This window comes from Chiloscyllium plagiosum, unplaced genomic scaffold, assembly GCF_037043375.1.
Source record: "Chiloscyllium plagiosum isolate Xiang-an unplaced genomic scaffold, Cpla_swu_hap1 HiC_scaffold_14, whole genome shotgun sequence".
NCBI classification, from domain to species: Eukaryota; Metazoa; Chordata; class Chondrichthyes; order Orectolobiformes; family Hemiscylliidae; genus Chiloscyllium; species Chiloscyllium plagiosum.
In genome coordinates, this window is record NW_028270152.1 from 53000819 (window position 1) to 53022540 (window position 21722).

Consider the following 21722-nt stretch of genomic DNA (forward strand, 5'->3'; position numbering starts at 1 on the left):
AATTGCAAATTCAAAATAGTGATAAATTGTAGGCACACCTTTTAGAGATCTGCACTTCTATAGAGGTGTCATACCACACCCAGTTACTTACCACAATGGTCGTCTCTCTCCTCTCATTAGGTGGTAACTACAACGGAGGGGCAAGCTGGTCACTGCAGGAATATTGTTGTAGACACTCCAAAAACTCTAGTGGGAGAAGGGGAAATACAACTAAGTTAAAATATAATGTTCGCACAGGAAAAACAACGATAAATAACTTATAATCCTAAACTGCTTGTTAGCACATATTCAAAATGAATGCACTTTATTCTGAATAACATTTTAAAACACATTATTCAAACATAAAAAGTTTTAATAATACCATACTAAAAACATTTTAATTCATCATTTAGATAATGATGACACTCCATATTCTTGAGGTAAAACATAGACATTCAGGTCTAAGAGAATCTATATTTTTTTAACTCTTTCCAAGCATGCAGCACTTAATCTTTACATTTTCAGTGGACTGCTTCTTAGATCGTCAAACAGAACTGGTATCTTCAAAGTCTGCAAGATCACTTTTTACTTGTTCAATTTATATATGACTTACTGCACTTATGAGCAAGAACATGGTGTTCTGGGCATAGACTAAGGGAAGATTGCATATATGACCATTAACTGAAGAATACTTTTAAGATTTAGAAATGCTTGAAAGTGAGAAGGTAAGAGAAAACTATTTAAAAACACCTAAGAGTGTTAAAACTGTTGTGGTACAAGACTAATTGCATCATGTGTCATGATACCAGAAATACAGTTCTCTGAAAACAGAGCAGATGTCTCAGAATGTTGAATTCTTGACTTCAGGACTTCTAATTGCAAAAGGTGGAAAAAAGAGGACAAAGAATTTCTTCCTATTTCCTCTAATTCTTTTCTTTCCCTCTTTTGGTTTATCTGGTGTCAATGATGTCTAATATCAATGTCTAGGGGCAGCGAACACTTGTAGTCTTAGGGTTTTACTAATCACCTGTTACTGGAACTTCAGCAAATGAAAAATTATTTATACAAAGACAAATCTGATTCATTAGGTTAGGAGCTCTTCCTAGCCATACAATTACACTAACAGATTCTCTTAGCTCCTCATAGTATTGAGGACAAGCTTTTAACTTGGGTGATCGTATATGCATCCAAAATGGTGAAGGGCTCAAACACCTTTGGAATTAGTGAATATAGACATGGTTTTGGTTTTGAATTACAAGCTGACATCCAGCAATTTGACTGGCATCAATCACCTCAAGATCTTGCGATTGTAAAGGGAAAAGAAAAGTTCAGTCAATGCTACAGCTTTTAATGCTACACTTTTCAAAAAGGCTACTCATGTTAGTTTTGTGCCAATATGGATCAGGCTGGACAGTGATGCTTCCTACATTTTCAGCCAAATTAAGCATGGTAATTTTGCTGAATTAGTGCAAAAATGACCCCATTTACAGAACTTTTGTCACAAGGAGAAGAAAGACTGGGAAAATATCTAACTCAATGACTTAAAAATAGCAATAATTAGTATTTATTATTGCATCACCTTCACATCTGTCATCCAGAAATTACACTATATATGAAGCAAAGATAACTTCTTGGAAGAAACATACCTTTACAAATACTCTTTACACTATTTCTAGATCAAGTGCAGTTAAATTACACAATAAAAATTAATATCTGGAAAGATGAGATCTGGAAACCAGGAGGTGCATGCTATGGAATAGCTGAAACCACAATAAAACAAAGTGACCTTTATAAGTATAAAACACCAGTACAGAAAAACTCTATACACTGGAGATATATAAAGTTCCCAGGGTAGAAAACCACATAATTAGCAATGAATACATGCCTAAAAACCCTGAGAGCAATTGTCTTGCCCAAATAAGACAAAGCAAAATAAATAGTGTGTTGGGCGTGTTTTTCATGTCTGTTGATCACACCCAGCTGTAAAGCACCACCGCCACCTTTGTTTACTTCTTCACTGTCCCAAATCAGAATGCACTGGCTCAACAGTAATTTCGTCTGACTAAATATCGGGCAGACTGAAACCATAGTTTAGTGGTATTGAAAACAATGTTCCCTGGCCAGTGATTCAATCCATCTTCCCAAGAAAACTGAACCAAACTATTCGTGAACTCTGTGCCACAGGTGATCTTCCAACATCATATCCACACCGTGAATAGAAATGGTTATTTTCACCAATGTTATATTGCCTGTCTGCATTCCTACATGTTGAGATACTCATCCAAAATGCTTTGGCCTGTGACACAACTTAGACCAAATCCATCTTGCCCATCAACCCTTTGCTCACTGACTTTTTAAGCAAGTCCCTGCTTAGCATTGTCTAAAAGTTTAAAAGATTTCCATCATTACTTTCCATCACTTGCCCCACCCTGATCCAATAATCTCCATCCCTACACCTGCTGAGATACCTGCGTTCCTCTAATGTTGGTCTCGAGTATCCCAGATTTCAAATCACTCCTTCCTTGATGGTCATACCGTTAGCTTCTAAAACCCTAACCTCAAAACTGTGCTGCTTCAACATTCTTACCTCTCTTTCCTCTTTTAACTCCTCTTTTTGTCAAGGAGTCAGCAATCTCCTTGACAAAACTTTTGGTAATCTGTTGTCACATCACCAAATTTCTCCTAAATTTTGGCACCATTACTGCAGAGTGCCTTAGAATGTTTACTATGATTAAAAGGAGTTATATAAAATTGCACATCACTGTTGTTAATGTATTCATCACACATGAACTAACTGTAGAACTGTTTTTAAACTTTAAAATCATGTTTAAACAGCATGGTTTGAGCAAAGACAAGTATTTTAATGGATAGGTACAACTTTTCTTATAAAAGTGATACAAAGGAAAATCACATGTACTGGACAATATTGATTTTAATGCATCAAGAATTTTTTAAGATAAAATATTGTATATCCAACAGGTAAGCAGCTAAACTTTACAGCAATATTAATAGTTCTTTTAATACATAGCCACATAATTGCCACTTTAATTTAAATATCTAAAGGTCTGCATAATTGGGAAAATAATCTTAAACTTATTTTAATAAATACTTAATTTAGATCATAAGTATAGCTTTATTAGTTACCTAAATCACAAATGGATCATAACTCAGAAGTAATTTGGTTTTATGCAAGTAAAAAAATTTAATCAAATTAGTAAGTCTACAAAAAGTGTTTGATGTTATGGCTTTAACTGCATACACGTAGATAACTTTAAAGATATAAATAAGGTAATACTAAGTGTATGATCAGATTTCTACTTCAGTAATATAACACATTTAGTCAAACTCAGTGTCTCTAAAAACATTTAAGTTAGCTCCAGCAACAACCTGTTAAGTTTCTTTTACTTCAAAGCTATTCACATCTTTAGGATGGGCGTGTCCAATGTGTGGAAACAGTCTAGCCAGCAAAAAAACTTGTAAGGACATAAAAGATTAATCATTCTATATTCTACTTAAAATTTTCAAGATTAGTACTGTCAGAAAACTTTGGAGGCTAGTCATGAAAATAAATGATTGTGAACATATACGGATTCTTGTAAAAAGAAAATTTGATGTATTGAAAGGAAAACAAAGTTTTGGCATAGGAAAACAGATTTAGACTTACACATTTAAAAACTGAAATGTGACACCATGGATGCACTTCGCTATAAGAACACCTTGTGGAAATTCCAATTTATTCCATGCAACGTCTCTTAAAAAGGGACGATATATAATCAGTGTCAGAGTTTGCAACATTTTCAGAAGCATTAAGCACAGATGAATTCATTGAAGCTTTTTTGAAAAAAACTAAGACAGAAAATATGAAATACAGATTAGATTGAACAGTAGTTGAAATAAATCAAAGTGATAAATGGTTGGGATGAAGATATTTCATGAAAACTTGGAGAGGTAGATGGAGAGTTCAGTTACAGAAACTAATTAGACGCTAATGATTTGGGACAATATACCATACAATATACCATATTCCTGAAGAAGGGCTTATGCCCGAAACGTCGATTCTACTGTTCCTTGGAAGCTGCCTGACCTGCTGCGCTTTTCCAGCAACACATTTTCAGCTCTGATCTCCAGCATCTCACTTTATCCCCACAATATACCATACACCTTATTCACACTGTAGCAATTTTATTTGCATCAATTCCAGCCAATTTCAGACACTATTCATTGTCTGGCTCTTCTGTGTACCAAAATCTCAGTATATCACGCTTATCTCCCTTGTTTGCGGTTTTCCTGAGTACCTGAGCATTAATAATTGGCCAATTCAAAAAATAACATTTCAGGCATTCATGCTACACTTTATTTTAGCATTTAAAATCATTGTTTGAAGAGACTCAGATTAAAAAGTTTCATGTCCCAAGCTTCTATACAACAGAATTTGATCACACTGATCAAAATATCATGAAGCTACATACAATTTAGAATCCAATACACATATGCAGTTCATTTAACTTTAATCTCTAATGATTATATTCCAGTTTTAGAGTTTATGCAACAGTTTCTACAGGGTGCCGAAGAAGAGACAACACTGGAAACAGATTTAGTATTATCAGGTGATCATTTTTCTTTTAGAAGAGCCTGGATACCTAAACATTTTAAAAGCCATTTATGCAAAGTACCAATTGTATCATAGTTTCCATATCAATTGATCATTTATTTTAAAATAAACAGCACTAAATGTGAAAAACTTTATGATAAAGCTCTCTATGAAGTGCCCTCAAGTTAATGTCAAATTAAAAACAATATTACACTTTAATTTATTTTTATTCACACAGAATTAGGGCATCCCTGGTTGGTTTTGCTGTGTCAAAATTCTGTCACACTCCTTAACAGCACTGTGGGTGTATCCACAGCAAATGAATTGCAACAATTCTAGAAGGCGGCTCACCAATCTTCAAAGTTAATTCGGATGGGCAACAAATTCTTGCATCATTAGTGATGCTCACATCCTAGCAATGAGTAGATCCATGACCAGGACACAAATAACAAGAGTATTAAAAAAACACATGTGCCCTTTTTGTACCTCTACACTTCGTCTGTCACTATCTCGTTCTTCTTCTGCTCAAAAGATGATGGAAAGAAAATGCTTTATTCATTAGGTCTGCTCTTTTGATAGCCACTTTTATTACTCATTTAAATCATCAATGTATTAGTTCAGACTTTTTAAAACATTCAAAGATATAGTTTAGCACACACAAAAGAGAAAATAAATAAAATATCCCAGAATCAATTGACAGCTGTCTATTCAGAGTGAGAAAGCACATACAAACCTATTAGCAAACACAGAATTTTTAAAAAGTGCCAATGAAAATAACTTAAAATAATAAGATGATTATTTATACTTTGGACCATAGAGTCAGCGCTGCACCACCTAGCAGTAATTCTAAGTTGTCAGATACAGGTGGGCTTTTTACTTTTACAGGTTATTATACATCTGAGCCAGCAAATCTCCCTTCTCAAAATCAGGGAACATGTACAACAGTGAACTTAGTTATACACTAGAAAGCTGAAATGATGACAATCCAAGATAAAGAACAAGTAACATCGGCTAAAGGTTGCCATCAGAACAAGGAGTGTTCATTTATCTTGTCAAACATCTTTTCTCACATCTGTAGAGATCAAAATAGCAGTAAATATAATAACTTCTTTTTCAAGCCACAAGTACAACCATGGTTGACAAGCCAACTCCCGTTGGATCTATTCATAGAAGTTTGACTTTTACAATTACATTCACTTAACGGTTTGAAATCTGAACTTGAGGCAGGTTGCCATTGACTTTTATTGACAGCAATAACGTTAAATGACTGGTGATGCTGAAACTGCCGGTCAAGGATGGCAGCACATAGCTTGCCACATTGGTAACCAAAGTATCTAATACTTATCTTGCCAGTTTATCATCTCTTGATTCATCCTCCAAGCTGGAGACTACATTGGGCTCATAAATTTACTCCATTATAAAAGTGGTCTTGCTCCTGCCAGCTCTGGCAATTAAGCAAGAAAGGTATGCTGTTGCAGGCACCATAAAATGTACTTTTGGCTGCTTTCACCCTACTGCTGCGTTTTCGCAACAAATTTAGAAAGACATCTCACTATTAAACAAAGGTGGCACAAAGGGTCAAGCAATGAAAAATAAAGAAGGTGAAACTCCTCTTTAGCAATTAAATACATCAACAGTTTTTGGATGGAAATGAAACAATCAACTATTAAATGTTCAGTGCATTTTAATAATCTATTTCACAACATTTTTCCCGCTCGACAAACAAAATCCAATACTTAATTGCCACCAATCAGATCCTTCTAAGAATTCTTTCCAAAGAGAAAGTTTGCATACCTTAGAGAAATGCCTCTGGTTATTCACTGGTGTACAGATGAAGGATTAAAATGACAGATCTGTGTTATTAAGTGGAAAATACCCAAAAAAAACAAACAAATTCCATACAGGGGCTTTTGTGCATTAATCTCAGTATAAGCAAATGAAGCATGTAATTAAATCCACTGTGCTCTTGAGCTTCTGCAAACTTAGACTTAAATATGATTGTCACGTAGGCCCACCTGTCTATCCTTTACAGTAGGGGAACAGGAAATGCTAACATACTGTTAAAAAGAAAGGCTGATTTTACAACACTTTAATATTCAGTGAAGCATGAAAACCTGAAATTCATAGGTCTTGTAAACCATGCATTTCAGCACAACCTATGTAATATAGATAATCAGCAGCGAGGAGATACTCAGTGGTTGGAAACTGAACAGATGGTCAACATGAGATATGGTAAGAAAACAGAACCTCAATGCAAGTATCTACTGTCTTAAACACAATCTGGAATTTTTCATATATGGTTTTGGTATTCAAATTGTAAATACTGACATGCTAAGAGATGAAACAAAAATACTGAGTTAATATTCCTTTTCACATAGCCACTGATGAAATGTTGTCACTGTTAAAAGATCCATAAGCTTCAATATACTAATCTTGAAATTGGGAACAAATTGTATTACAACATTTGAGTAGATCTTTCAAGGGGACAAAATCCATTGGTCTTGGGCAAGTCATTGTGGGCAAGTTAGTATTTTATATTGCTTTGCAAAACTCTAGGTAGAGTCAATTTTGGAATTGCATGGATAGAGAATGAAGCAGCATTGTTGTGTTACATCATCCTTGATGTGGAGGAGCTGGTGTTGGACTGGGATGGACAAAATTAAAAATCACATAACACCAGGTGATAGTCCAACAGGTTTATTTGGAGGCACTAGCTTTCGAAGCACCGCTTCTTCAGGTGGTTGTGAAGCAGGCTCATAAGACAAAATGTATAGTAAAAGATTACAGTGTCATGCAGCTTAACTGATATATCTAGGTTTGTTCAATATATCATTTCAGCTGCAAGACTCGAATCTTTTGCTATAAATTCTGCGCCTTGTAATCGGCTTCACAACTACCTGATGAAGCAGCAGTGCTTTGAAAGCTAGTACCTCCAAATATACTTGTTGGACTATAACTTGGCATTGTGTGATTTTTAACTGCATCACCCTCACCATCCTGAGACCAGCAGTGCGAATCAAAGATGATAAGATGATAATTTTGGAACATATTGCAGATGCTGGAATCTGTACTGAAAACAAAACAAAAATACTGGAAGTAACAATGGATAAGGCAGCATCCACAGAGAGAGAGTAAGTTTCGAGATTAGATAACTCTTCATCAGAGCTTGGCCTAGTCTTAATTATAAAGTCATATTTAGTAGACATACATTTCAACTCAAGTCCCCCTCCTAAAATAGTTTTGAGTGATTTCTTCCATTTATTCTCCCCTACCAATCTTGAAAGCAGCAATAACTACCAGAAAACTTGAGAAACATTTTCACATGCCAAACTAAAAAATGATTACAGTCAGCCCCGGGTTGAGAATGGGTTCAGTTCAAGTCTATTCACGATTCAATCTGTACTCAAGTCCAAATACAAAGCAGGACAATACAAAACAGCCACTCAATGGAAACATTTGTCTATTGGATCTTTAAAAATTAGACCCCTGAATGGAATTGCATTTGTAAGCACGTGTTCATAAATTGGACATGGTTCCCAAATATGCGAGGTAAAAACAATGGCTGCAGAGGCTGGAAACCAGATTCTGGATTAGTGATGCTGGAAGAGCACAGCAGTTCAGGCAGCATCCAAGGAGCTTTGAATATTCCTAGTTTATTGGGAACACTATAGTCTAACCAATGGTTCTTCTCATACTTTTCACTGATCGTTTGTGAAATCAGGACGAGTGATAAGGAACCTCAACCATACTTTTTCTCTCGGAGCCTGGGACCTCGAGGTATTTGTGCTTCCTCACTGCTGTCTCAGCTAGAAAACGCAAAAATCCACATATAGCTTTGTGAATCCATAATGATACATGTCTGAGTGTAGATCACACTGTTTTGTGGAAACCTAGATATGCAGCAGATGGCTCTAAGCTGTGTGCAGTACCTTATTTTACGAAAGTGGATGTCACCAATTACAACTGATCAATTAATGTGCAGGTTCACAAAGCCTCCCAAATATTTTGTTATAATTGCAGCTTCCTCCATTAGACAGACAATAAGCAGATGTCTACTTTTTGATACTTGTCAGTTATCAACACTTTCTTTTATCAGAAATCAAATAACGAAACACCAGCAGTTTACTGATACTACATTACTCAGATGCCAGATCTGCCATCAGTCACATTTTTAAGCAACTAACTGGTTGTTAGGAAGCAAATCGTTAAGAAATTTCGTTTTCACATACACAACTTTATTAAACCATTAAAACTAATAAACCAATAGAAACATCTTTAAGAAAACCTCTCAGTCTCCAATAGGATGAATTACAAATTAACTAACCTATTAAAATTTTCTGTGCTTCTTGCAATTCACATTCAAAATTCAAAAACATTGCTATAAAACTCAAGGCACACTTTGCAATCAAAATTATACTTTATGGAAGAATATCAGTGATAATAAAACAGTTTATTATAATTAGTTTTTAATCAGTCTGAAAGTTTGATTTTGCATCTATTTTCCCAATTGTTCCATTAAAGCATACAGAGCAAGTTTGTAACTAGTTGAATTGGATAGGCAAATTGGCTGAGTATGCAGAAGAATAAAAAAAAAGACTGGTTAGAAACTGGACTGTGCCAGTTTATTGGCAGTTACTCTAAGCACCAACCTGGCCCAATTCATTTCCCACAGAGAGGTACTCTGACATAAGTAATAACCCATTATTCTCCAATAACGGCCTCTTATCACGAGCTCCATTATAATTGGTCCCTAAAATAAATAATTATCTGGTGTGAGAACTCTGTGAGACTGGATTTCTGGGATTAATTAGGTAAAAACAATGACTGCAGATGTTGGAAACCAGAGTCTAGATTAGAATGGTGCTGGAAGAGCACAGCAGTTCAGGCAGCATCCGAGGAGCAGTAAAATTGACATTTTGGGTAAAAGTCCTTCATCAGGAATACAGGCAGAGAGCCTGAAGGGTGGAGAGATAAATGAGAGGAGGGAGGGGGTGGGGAGAAAGTAGCATAGAGTACAATAGGTGAGTGGGGGAGGGGATGAAGGTGATAGGTCGGGGGGGTGGAGTGGATAGGTGGAAAAGAAGATAGGCAGGTAGGACAAGTCATGGGGACAATGCTGAGCTGGAAGTTTGGAACTGGGGTGAGGCGGGGGAAAGGGAAATGAGGAAACTGTTGAAATCCACATTGATGCCCTGGGGTTGAAGTGTTCCGAGGCGGAAGATGAGGCGTTCTTCCTCCAGGCGCCTGGTGGTGAGGGAGCGGCGGTGAAGCAGGCCCAGGACGTCCATGTCCTCGGCAGAGTGGGAGGGGGAACTGAAATGTTGGGGCATAGGAGGGTGTGGTTGATTGGTGCGGGTGTCCCAGAGATGTTCCCTAAAGCGCTCTGCAAGGAGGCGTCCAGTCTCCCCAATGTAGAGGAGACCGCATCAGGAGCAAGGGATACAATAAATGATATTGGTGGATGTGCAGGTAAAACCTTGATGGATGTGGAAGGCTCCTTTAGGGCCTTGGATGGAGGTGAAGGTGGTGGTGTGGGCGCAGGTTTTGCAATTCCTGCGGTGGCTGGGGAAGGTGCCAGGATGGGAAGGTGGGTTGAAGGGGGGGGCGGACCTGACCAGGTAGTCACGGAGGGAATGGTCTTTGTGGAAAGCAGAAAGGTGTGGGGAGGGAAATATATCCCTGGTGGTGGGGTCTGTTTGGAGGTGGCGAAAATGTCAACGGATGATTTGGTTTATGCAAAGGTTGGTAGGGTGGAAGGTGAGCACCGGGGCGTTCTGTCCTTGTTATGGTTGGAGGGTGGGGTCTGAGGGCAGAGGTGCGGGATGTGGACGAGATGCATTGGAGGGCATCTTTAACGACGTGGGAAGGGAAATTGCGATCTCTAAAGAAGGAGGCCATCTGGTGTGTTCTGTGGTGGAACTGGTCCTCCTGGGAGCAGATACGGTGGAGGCAGAGGAATTGGGAATACGGGATGGCATTTTTGCAGGAGGCCGGCTGGGAAGAGGTGTAATCCAGGTAGCTGTGGGAGTCGGTGGGTTTGTAAAAAATGTCAGTGTCAAGTTGGTCATCATTAATGGAGATGGAGAGGTCCAGGAAGGGGAGGGAGGTGTCAGAGATGGTCCAGGTAAATTTAAGGTCAGGGTGGAATGTGTTGGTAAAGTTGATGAATTGCTCAATTTCCTCGCGGGAGCATGAGGTGGTGCCAATGCAGTCATCTTTCTGTGACTAATTGTCAAGGGCTGAACCTTCAGACATTAATGACTTGGCCACAGAGCAAACAACTTATTTTCTATGATCCAGTGAATGCTGAATATTGGTTCAATGGTAACATTCTCCCTTGGAACCAGAAGAGTATTGATTCTAGATACCTAAGTACATAATCTATGCTAAAAATATAGTACAAACTGAAACACGGTCGACTCTTGAACAGAATATTGAAGTTAATTCCCTATTTAGAGTCACAGAGATGTACAGCATGGAAACAGATCCTTCGGTCCAACCTGTCCATGCTGACCAGATATCCCAACCCAATTTTAGTCCCACCTGCCAGCACCCGGCCCATATCCCTCCAAACCCTTCCTATTCATATAGCTATCCAGATGTCTTTTAAAATGTTGTAATTGTATCATCCTCTACAACTTCCTCTGGCAGCTCACTCCACACACAGAAAAAGTTACCCTTAGGTCCCTTTTACATCTTTCACTTGTATCTTTAACATAGGCCCTTTAGGTTGGACTCTTCTACCCTGTAGAAAAAAGACCTTGGCTATTCACCCTATGACCCTCATATAAGAAGTTTATAAACTTCTGCAAGGACACCCCTCAGCCTTCAACATTCTCGAGAAAATAACCCCACACTGTTCTGCCTCTCCCTATAGCTCAAACCCTCCGACCCTGGCAACATCCTTGTAAATTTTTTTTCTGAACCTTTTCAAATTTAACAACATCTTTCCAATAGCAGGGAGACCAAAGTGCCATTTGCATTATTGACAGAAGCTATGTTAAATTTTATTCAGGTGAGTGATCAGCCTGGTCAGCAGCATTACTGCTATTGCAACTGAAACTAAAAAGCACCAATAAATTTTGCCCTCCTACATGTTTGTAAAATAACGCAGGGCACTATTCAGAGCAAAGGAGTTCAATCTGTTATCTTAGCCATCACTTATCCTTCAACCTTGCTGTATGCAAGTCGCTACCATACTTCCAAAATACAGTACTTGTTATGATTGCATTTCTTTCCCCACAACAAGATTGATTAGTTGGCTTCATGCTTTAGTTTGTCCATTTCAAAAAATAAAGTCAGAAGTAAAGGAAAATGCAGGGACAAAACAATAAACATACCACTTTAATTCTCATATTATTTTTGTGCTAATTTTAAAGAATTCTTTCACTGGAGCAATGTGCAGTCAAAGTGAATCCTAGTTTTGAGGGATGATGAAGTCTCATGGATAAAGTTTCAGGGAAATTTGGATAGTTGGATGCTTATGGGTAGATTTGATTTTTATTTATATCATATGAAATGTTATTTTAGGGGTGCATCGCGAGTGTTGAAACTTGAAAATTTCCCCTTGCTGAAATGCGATGGCAACAATTTCATTTTGATGTAACGCAACAAAAATCTGCAATGGAGGAAAGAAATATTTTGCATGTTGTCAGCGAATTATGAAAGTAGAACAAAAGACAGAAAATCATTAAGTAAGAATAAATTCAGCATGACAATGCTGGTAAAATATTAAATGGTGAAGCATCATGCTCACCTCATGAGATGTTAGCACAAGGAGATCTCATTGGCCAGCGATCAGGAAGAAATCAGGAACTGAGAGTTCTGAGGTCAACTGAGCAACCTAAACTGTCAGCATGTTCAGATCAGTTAACTCAGCCCAGAGCAGTAATGGAACCTGGCATCTCTGTTTGTACAATGTAACTTGCATATTTAAAAACTCAGCTACTAGACAAGATTTGTTTTAAAAAATAGCTCCACAGATACCATAAGAACAGGTAAGTATTTTGATCATCTTTATATTTTCAGTGTGAAGTCAAAAGAAATATGCATTTTAATTAAGAATTTGTTTCTATGCAGTTTTAACAATAAAACAGAAGTTCATTAAGCAAAAGGAAATTAAGACAAATTCCAAATGATTTAAACACAGTAAAAGTACAGCCTCAGTCCAGGAATTCCTCACAGAAACTTTGTGGTGCAACTGTCTCCCTCGTTAGGTAATAAAATCCTAAAGTAAACGAAAACCCATTAGGCTGCCAAAGTAACCCTCAATCCATTTTAAAAGAAATCACCACAACTGTTTTAAAATAAATACTGACAAACGTAATAACTAACTTGAGACTCAAAACACATGTTACTTACACATAATTCAAAATCCAAACTTAAAATATATATAAGTCAGACAGTTAATATCACAATATAGAAATCCTGGATTAGACGACATGTGAAGTACGATGCACAGATCTGGACACCAGACACTGGGAAGAACATACTAGCCCTGAAGGATATACAGCATAGATTGATCAGAATGATACCCAGCACTACTACTACTGATGCTACTACATGCTGATACTACTACGATACTCTCCTTTGCAGTTTATATTTAAATCGGATTTGATCCCAGTTTAATGAGTTGTCAAAAGGTGGAGTCTGTGCCAGTTATAGGTTAAACAATTCTATAGTTGCTGAGGGCATAGAATTCTGGAAGTACATCTGAATATACAAACACAAAATCACCCGCAACAATGCCTTTTTTGCTTTCTCATACTGCTTTACTTGCTTAAGGATTTTACATGTCATGACATAGGAATGATAGTCAAGTCTAAAACTCCCAATATTATTACACCCGTTCTGTAGGTTGAGCTCCTTTACTAAACTATGAATAATAGAATGTTTTAGAAAATTTTCCTTTCATAATTTTCTATGTATTGAATATTACAAAATGAAGATAAAACTTTTTTTTAAAATGACATCAAATTGATTTCAAATTTGGTTTCAAACATATTGCTTAATAAAGTTTGAGATGAGAGTCAGAGAAGGTGATAAAACTACTGATTCTAATCTGTTCTCATATCTAAAATTTCCCAGTTGCTAAACTATCCTCCATTAGCCTCTTCCTTTACCAAATGCACCAAGTACTTGTTCAAGGTTTGTTTTCCTATGGGCTACTAATTAAAACATCAAATCATTTTAAGTCTGCTAAATTAAACCTTCTGGCTGCCTAGATGAAACAATCTCAATACAATGCTTTTGTACTACTGCATCCTGGAGGTATGGATTCTCATGTGATTGAGCTAGTCCTGGGAATCAATTTCTAAACCTACCAAGCTTGAACTAAAGAGGCCCAAACCCACAGTAACAATTACCTAATCTCGAACAGGTCATGTGTAATTTAAAACCAAGTATATCTGCTACGGTGGTTGTCTGTGCATGTTCATGTCTTAAATGTGATTACTGTTCAAATAAATTAGCTTGCACTTGGGGAAGGAGTGGCGAAGTGTTAAAGTTATTGGACTCGCAATCCAGAGCTGACAGTGTGGTGCTGGAAAGTCACAGCAGGCCAGGCAGCATCCGAGGAACAGGAAAATCGACGTTTTGGGCTGGAACCCTTCACCCTGATTGCAAATAATGAAATGTAAACATAATAAATCTGTAATTTAAAAGGTAGTGTAATAGGTAGAACATAACTAAATCTACCATTGTAATAATCCATCTGGTTCACTAATGCTCTTCCAAAGGAGATCCATCATCCTTACCTCATCTGGACTACATGTGGCTTCAGATTCACAGAAACGTGGTAGACTCTTAACTGTTTTCAAATGGCCTAGAGAGCCAATCAGTTCAATCCCAATTAAGGATCGGTAGCGAATGATGGTCCTGCCAGCAATGTCCACATGCCATGTGAGAAAAATAGTGTTTTTTATGGTTTAACTGGGATTGCAAATACACAGCTTTGAGAAAGGTTTGAAAAATAATTGGTTTAGCATAGAGATTGCAACAATCCCGATAACCTTAATCAACATGGTTTCATTCCCGTAACAAATTTTAATTAACTGCAATAATACAGAGAAAAACATACAAATTCTTTTCACTTTGCTAAAAAGTCCAAAGTTTACTTCTTGACCTAACGATTCCTGAAGAAGGGCTTATGCCCAAAACGTCGATTCTCCTGCTCCTTGGATGCTGCCTGACCTGCTGCGCTTTTCCAGCAACACATTTTTCAGCTAACGATTAAAGTCTCTGCCACAGGAATTTAAAAACTGGGAATCAGAACAGTACCAACCTATATTCATGCTCAGCTAAACTATCATTGCCTTTTTCAAGATTGCCTCAGCATTAGCAAAGGTGTGTACCCAAGCCAGGTTCAGTAGATCAGCAGTCATCTACAAATATGTAATGGATGAGGCAAACCTGGTTATCAAGGGAGTGGCCATTTTAAGACAGTGAGTTTCAGGCCTGTAATGGCAGCAAGAGATGAGCAGAGGATTTGTAGAAAGTGGATTCAGAAACAGAGAAGGTATTGTGGGATAAGAAACAAGAATATTGTTGGTAGAGACCAAGGCAGGATGGAGAAGAACAGAGAATCAATAGACGAAGGAAATCTGAGGATTACAATAGTATTTTAAATAGACAATTAATTATACAGGATGGCCGTTTGTTTTAAAACAGCTGTTAGCAGTAATGTTTAAAATATTACTGTTGACAGCACAAATTTAATGCAAATGTACAGGCAGATACACAAAGGGATGATCTAGTAGACATTGAATACAATTTTCAGTTTAAGCACTAAAATTGAGGAGCATGGTTTAAAGATAAGGAGTATGCTTTGTCAATAAGGAAAAAGGCTAAGTGAACATTTAACAAGAATGAAATTTATCAAATCGCATTAAATCTACTCCCTTTGGACAAAGAGAGAAAACAATGGGAGCAAATGTCTCTTGTCTAATCAGCCTTGGGAACTCTTTCGTTCCGGTGATGATACAATTTCTGCCAGCACCCAATTATCCTAAGCATCTCATACGATCTATTTTGATAATTTGATTGTACTTAATGGTGCAAGCACTGGGTCTGGTCTGCCCATGATGTGGTACATATGTGGCTTAATCAGCGTTTCTTGAAAGATTTTTGAAAGTTGTCACAAAAAGGTATTTTTCCCTCCAAAAGAGACAATATTTAACCAGCAAGACACTCTTCCTCCTCCTAGATTTTTAACACTAATGACTGCTGTTGCTAGTTCTGCTACTAGCAGAACCCAAACATATAAACAGAAAGCAGGAATTTTCAGCATTGCTTCGCCTGAGGCCCACTGAAGATGTTACCTAGCAGAGTAATGAAATGTTTGGAAATGAACCTTCCAGCTCAGTGAGCAAACCCACATCCAAAGCTTCAACCTGAGCTACAAATCTTCTCAGAACTCACTAGGTCTGCTCCCATCAGAAATAACTACTTTCTATTCTAACATTAGCAACTTTACCAGCAATTAAAGACAACAATGGTAAAGTTTTATCTGCACAGTTTGAATGCATGAAACTCTATTTCTCCTAATTTCAGAGGAAGGTATCTGCATTATAATTGCAGCTAATTACTTTCACTGCTCAGTGTGGCATAACTGGGACGAACTATTAATATATCTATATAGGAAACAGAAATATAAACTCCTACAAAACTATCAGCTGGAGTCATTCACAGATCCTAATGAAGCTAACGTTCACCAAACTCAGTGAAACCAACGGTGCACACTGTTAAGATATATTGTTTAACTTTTTGAAACAGTACAGAGAAGGGTAATTTTGGCTAACTTTAGATTAATTCCACAATGATAGCACTTCAGCTTCTTCCATATATCAATGTTTTCTCCTCACCTGGACAGTTTGCACAGTGTAAATTTTTTTCAAGTTGGATTCACACTCTGCTGCAGTTGTTCCAGGAACTGACCTAAAAACAAACACAAGGAAAACTAAACACCAGTGTCTCGACTCAGAAAACTGTTTTCGTTACATTTTTCAAAACTGTTTTCAAAACATTTCTGATTTACATTACACATTTTAATTCAACAAATTGCTGGTATGAACTCAGGTCGTGTAGCTTCTGGACCAGCAATATATTACCAAGCTGGGATCTTTTTTCAGTCCAGATCAAATTCAGTTCCCTGAGAAACTTTAACCCTATTATTAAAAGTAGTTTCCACTTCAGTTTTACAAAGTACAAATAAAATACAAAAACTAAATGTTGTTAATACCGTAAATACAAAATGTCCTGTCTTGCAATACAATGTTTTGACACTGGAGGATGCTATACTACTTAGATAGCTCAGAGGAAGTCTCATAATAGCTTTACTGTCAAGGTTTAGAACATAGAACAATACAGCTTGCACCACGACTTCCTGTTCATGTAGAACGGAGGTTAAAAACAAAATGCCAAGATTCAACAATGATGTTTTTCATGGTTAGTTACAAAAAAAAAGAGTCAAACTTCAAACTGTGCAATACATATTTGTTGGGAGGAGCTATTTAAAATTCTCAAATCACAGAACTACTTAATTATTAGTATACATTTAGCCTATCAGGTCTGCACCCATTGTCTCAATAAGGATTCTGTTTCATGCCTGTCTCCTGCCTTCTACCTGCAAGTCTGCACATTGTTCCTGGTCAAACTGCAGTTCAAGCCCTTTTTGAATATTGCTACAAAGAAACAAAGAGTTGAAACCTTTCACCTTGCGCTCAACAGCAGTGGAATGCAAGAGGCAGACTTGAAAAAAAAGGCAATTTATACAGCATGAGAAAAAGGGTGTTGATTATTTGGGCCTTCATTGACAGAGATGGAGCAAGAACAATCTTTAGCTCAGATTAAACCAGCAGATTTTGATTAGTCAAGGTGTTGCCATGGAAATGCAGAGATTACCTTCCTCATGACCACTGTATAATTTCCTTATGCTAACAGAAAACAGGGTCCTGTATATTAGTATGTAGCTTCAAGCACAAGTAAATGCTTCACATTGCAAGCCCAACTTTTATGAGCCTGAAATTACTCCCAGTGTAATTCTTAGCACAGTATGGATTATTCAATAAACTAATTGCAACATCAGAATGACATGCTTTGTGAACACCCTGATTGAACAAGCACGGTGGCACAGTGGTTAGCACTGCTGCCTCACAGCGCCAGAGACCCAGGTTCAATTCCCGCCTCAGGCGACTGACTGTGGAGTTTGCACGTTCTCCCCGTGTCTGGGTGGGTTTCCTCCGGGTGCTCCGGTTTCCTCCCACAGTCCAAAGATGTGCAGGCCAGATGAATTGGCCATGCTAAATTGCCCATAGTGTTAGGTAAGGGGTAAATGTAGGGGTATGGGTGGGTTGCGCTTCGGCGGGTCGGTGTGGACTTGTTGGGCCGAAGGGCCTGTTTCCACACTGTAATGTAATGTAAAAGTCTCTACCACAGATTCAGGCAGCGGATTCCAGATTCTGACTGTGCTGTGTGAATAAGCTTTCTCGCGTACCACTTTTGCCTTTTTTACCAATTACTTTGTATCGGTGCTCTATTGTTTTCAATCTTTTCACAAATGGGAAGAGATTTTTTTCCCTAGCTATGCAAAATAAATCTTTACGCAAACCTTGAAAAGATCAAATCTATAAATACTGGTTAACTTGGGTATGTTGTGGAAGACACTGAAATGAATGAAAAGCAATAGGCCAGGAGATTCAAACCAGACAAGCAGCTGTCTCCTTTGACAAGCTAATGACTATACAGTAGGGCACACAACCAGCTTGATCAAAGTAATAATTTGTTGATTTTTAATTAACTAAATTTGAGAAGGATCTGGTAATGTTAGTCAGATAACCAAAGTCCATGAATGCATGCTCAACTTCAGTTTTAATCTGAAAATTTATGAAGTCTCCTATTCCTCAAATTGTATCATAGTAAAATATACTGAAACAGTCAGATTGGAAAAAAAAAGTGTTGGAAAAACAGCACGTTCTGGGGATAATCCCTAGGAATCAGGAGGGTGCCGGATAATAGGCACTAGAAGCATGAGTATCTCGGTCTCGATTGCCCCATGACGAAACATTTTTTTCCATCAACTTTGCCATCTCCTTTAGCATCATATATTTCTAATTGGATCTCCACTCATTCTTCTAAACTCTAGACAGCATAGATCTAAATTGCTCAATCACTTGGGATAAGCTAAATCCCATATTGCTGGAATTAAATAGAGTGAATCTTCACTTAACTGCCTCCAATACAACTGCATTTGCTCCTCATATAAAAGGGGACCAAAATTGTACACAGTACTCCACATGAGGTCTCACTAATGTGTATTACAGTTGCAGCAGCATTTCCTACTTTTTAACTCCCTTCCTTTAGGTGCCATGGGAGTAGCAATAATTTTCAGATTTTAGTCTAAAAATGCCATCATTCACTCCCTGTATAAGGCGGAATATGTTGACTCAAATATTGGAGCTACAAAGCCCAGGCCAGAGACTTGAACCCTTAGACAAGGTTGACATTGAGGAAGCACTACATAGGCAGAAGTGCAAGTGTTTTTTTTACACTGGCACCTCGATCTTGATTGTGAACTGAAATAGATACAAGACCTTTGTAAGAATCAAGGACTGCGAAAAGAAATGCTGCACATTTTTACAAAAAAAATGGTATTCATTGCGAGAGTTGAGTTTACACTGTTGTATACAAGCAGTGGCAAAAGGAAATATCACAGTACAACACCAAGGTGCCTGCGCAAAATAAAATTTGGCCAGCAACAGATTGCTCATTAGCTTGTGCAATTAGGTCCTGTTGTGAATGCCAGAGATTATTAGCTTGATAAATAATGATTGGTTTTTGAGTAGTGGAACAGCTGGTGCACGTTCAGAAGGATTCTGCAGTTCATCTCTGTGATATTAAGGGAGAACGTATTCTATGGATTATAAAAGGGACCGAACAAGACAAACATCAGCTTTCACTGATTGGGGAGGGGGGGGTTAAATATAGGCTCTCATTAAAGCTTATAACTTTGTAATTTCAGTCCTTGAAACAGAGCAGTGGAAGGGATCAGTGGTCAACTTTGTCTCTTACTGTCATAGATTTTTCTTTAACCAAGTGATGTGACAAAAGAAATCTGAACATGGAATAGCCAATGAAAGAGCATTTCAAGATCTAAACAAGGCACTTGGTACAGTGTAATTTGTCCTACCTGTGGGCCAGAAGGTCTGGGTTCAAACCTCAATTGCTCCAGAAGTATGTCATTATATGTACGAACAGACTAAAAAAAATTTATATCTTTATATATTGGGGATGTTAGAAAAGATGGTCCAGTTAGTATACAACATTAGGGTTAATAGATGGGTATTCTTAACAGAGTTCAGGTTCTAAACGATTGAGCGTGATATTAAGATCTAAAGGCTAGAGATTCCACAAATTGAAAATGACATACAAAAACACCAATTGCTGGAAAACCTCAGCAAGTCAAGCAGCATCTGTGAAGATAAATCAAAGTTAACTTTTCAGATCCAGTGACCGTTCTTCAGAACTAATACGAGGAAAATGTCTTTTCATGCAGAAAATAGGGCGGACACAGGGAAAATGACATATTATTCTTCCAGCTTATGCAGTGTCTCAGTACAGGCATGAGATGGAAGTATTGGCCAGGTAACACCTGTGGTGTTGAACTGGCAGACAATTGGAAACCCAGGTATTATTAAACAGATGGAATGCAGGTCATCAAGTCATAGGGAAGTACAGGACAGAAACAGACCTTTCAGTCCAAATTGTCCATGCCAACCAAATATCCCAACCTAATCTCGTCCCATTTCCCAGCACTTGGCCCATATCCCTCTTAAACCCTTCCTATTCATATGCCCATCCAGATGCCTCCACCACTTCCTCTGGCAGCTCATTCCACACACACACACAACCCTCTCCGTGAAAACGTTGCTCCTTAAGTCTCTTTTAGATCTTTCCCCTCTCACCCTAAACCTATGCCCTCTATTTCTGGACTCCCCCACCTCAGGGAAAGACCTTGTTTATTTATCCTATCCGTGTCCCTCATGATTTTATAAACCTCTATAAGGTCACCCCTCAGCCTCAGATGCTCCAGGGAAAAAACAGCCCCAGCCTATTCAGCCTCTTCCTATAGCTCAAATCCTCCAACCTTGAACATCCTTGTAAATCTTTTCTGAACCCTTTCAAGTTTCACAACATCCTTCCAATAGGAAGGCTACCAGAATGGCATGTAATATTCCAAAAGTAGCCTAACCAATGTCCTGTACAGCCACAACATGATCTCCCAACTCCTACATTCAATGCTCTGACCAATAAAAGAAAACATACCAAACACCTTCCTCACTATCCTATCTACCCGTGACTCCACTTTCAAAAGAATGATGAATGTGCATTCCAAGGTCTCTTTGTTCAGAAATACTCCCCAGGGCCTTACCATTAAGTGTACAAGTCCTGCTCTGATTTGCTTTTCCAAAATGCAGCACTTCTAAATTTAAGTCCATCTGCCACTCCTCAGCTCATTGGCCCATCCGAGCAAGATCCCATTGTAATCTGAGGTGTCCTTCTTCGCTGTCCCCTATACTTCCAATTTTGGTGTCATCTGCAAACTTTCTAACTCTACTTCCTTCGTTCCCATGCAAATTATTTACATAAGTGACAAAAAACAGTGAACCCAGTAGCACACCGCTGGTCACAGGCCTCCAGTTTGAAAAGCAACCCTCCACCACCACCCTCTGTCTTCAACCTTTGAGCCCAGTTCTGTATCCAAATGGCCAGTTCTTCCTATATTCCATAAGATCTAACCAGTCTCCCATGGGGAACCTCGGTGAATACTTTACTGAAGTCCATATAGATCACGTCTACTGTTTTGCACTCATCGATCCGCTTTGTTATTTCTTCAAATAACTCAATCAAGTTCATGTGACATGATTTACCACACAAAGCCATGCTGATTATCCCTAATCAGTCCTTGCCTTTCCAAAGTCATGTACATCCTATTCCTCAGGATTCCATCAAACAAATTGCCCACCACTGATGTCATGCTCACCAGTCTATAGTTCCTTAGCTTGTCCATACCACTTTCCTTAAATAGCAGCACCACGTTAACTAGCGTCCAGTCTTCCAACACCTCACTGGTGACTAATCGCTGATACAAATATCT

General features: G+C 38.1%; 1 protein-coding gene across 1 annotated transcript in view; it reads right to left on the reverse strand.

Annotated features, from left to right (window-relative positions):
* The window catches only part of eif4e3 (eukaryotic translation initiation factor 4E family member 3), an 83401-nt gene that overhangs the window by 17640 nt on the left and 44039 nt on the right, over positions 1 to 21722 (reverse strand). The window contains exons 2-3 of the mRNA XM_043708350.2: positions 16432 to 16504; positions 92 to 186 (exon numbers count right to left, since the gene is read on the reverse strand). Coding sequence (XP_043564285.2) covers positions 92 to 186; positions 16432 to 16504 — 168 coding nt within the window. The remainder of the gene's footprint in view (positions 1 to 91; positions 187 to 16431; positions 16505 to 21722) is intronic.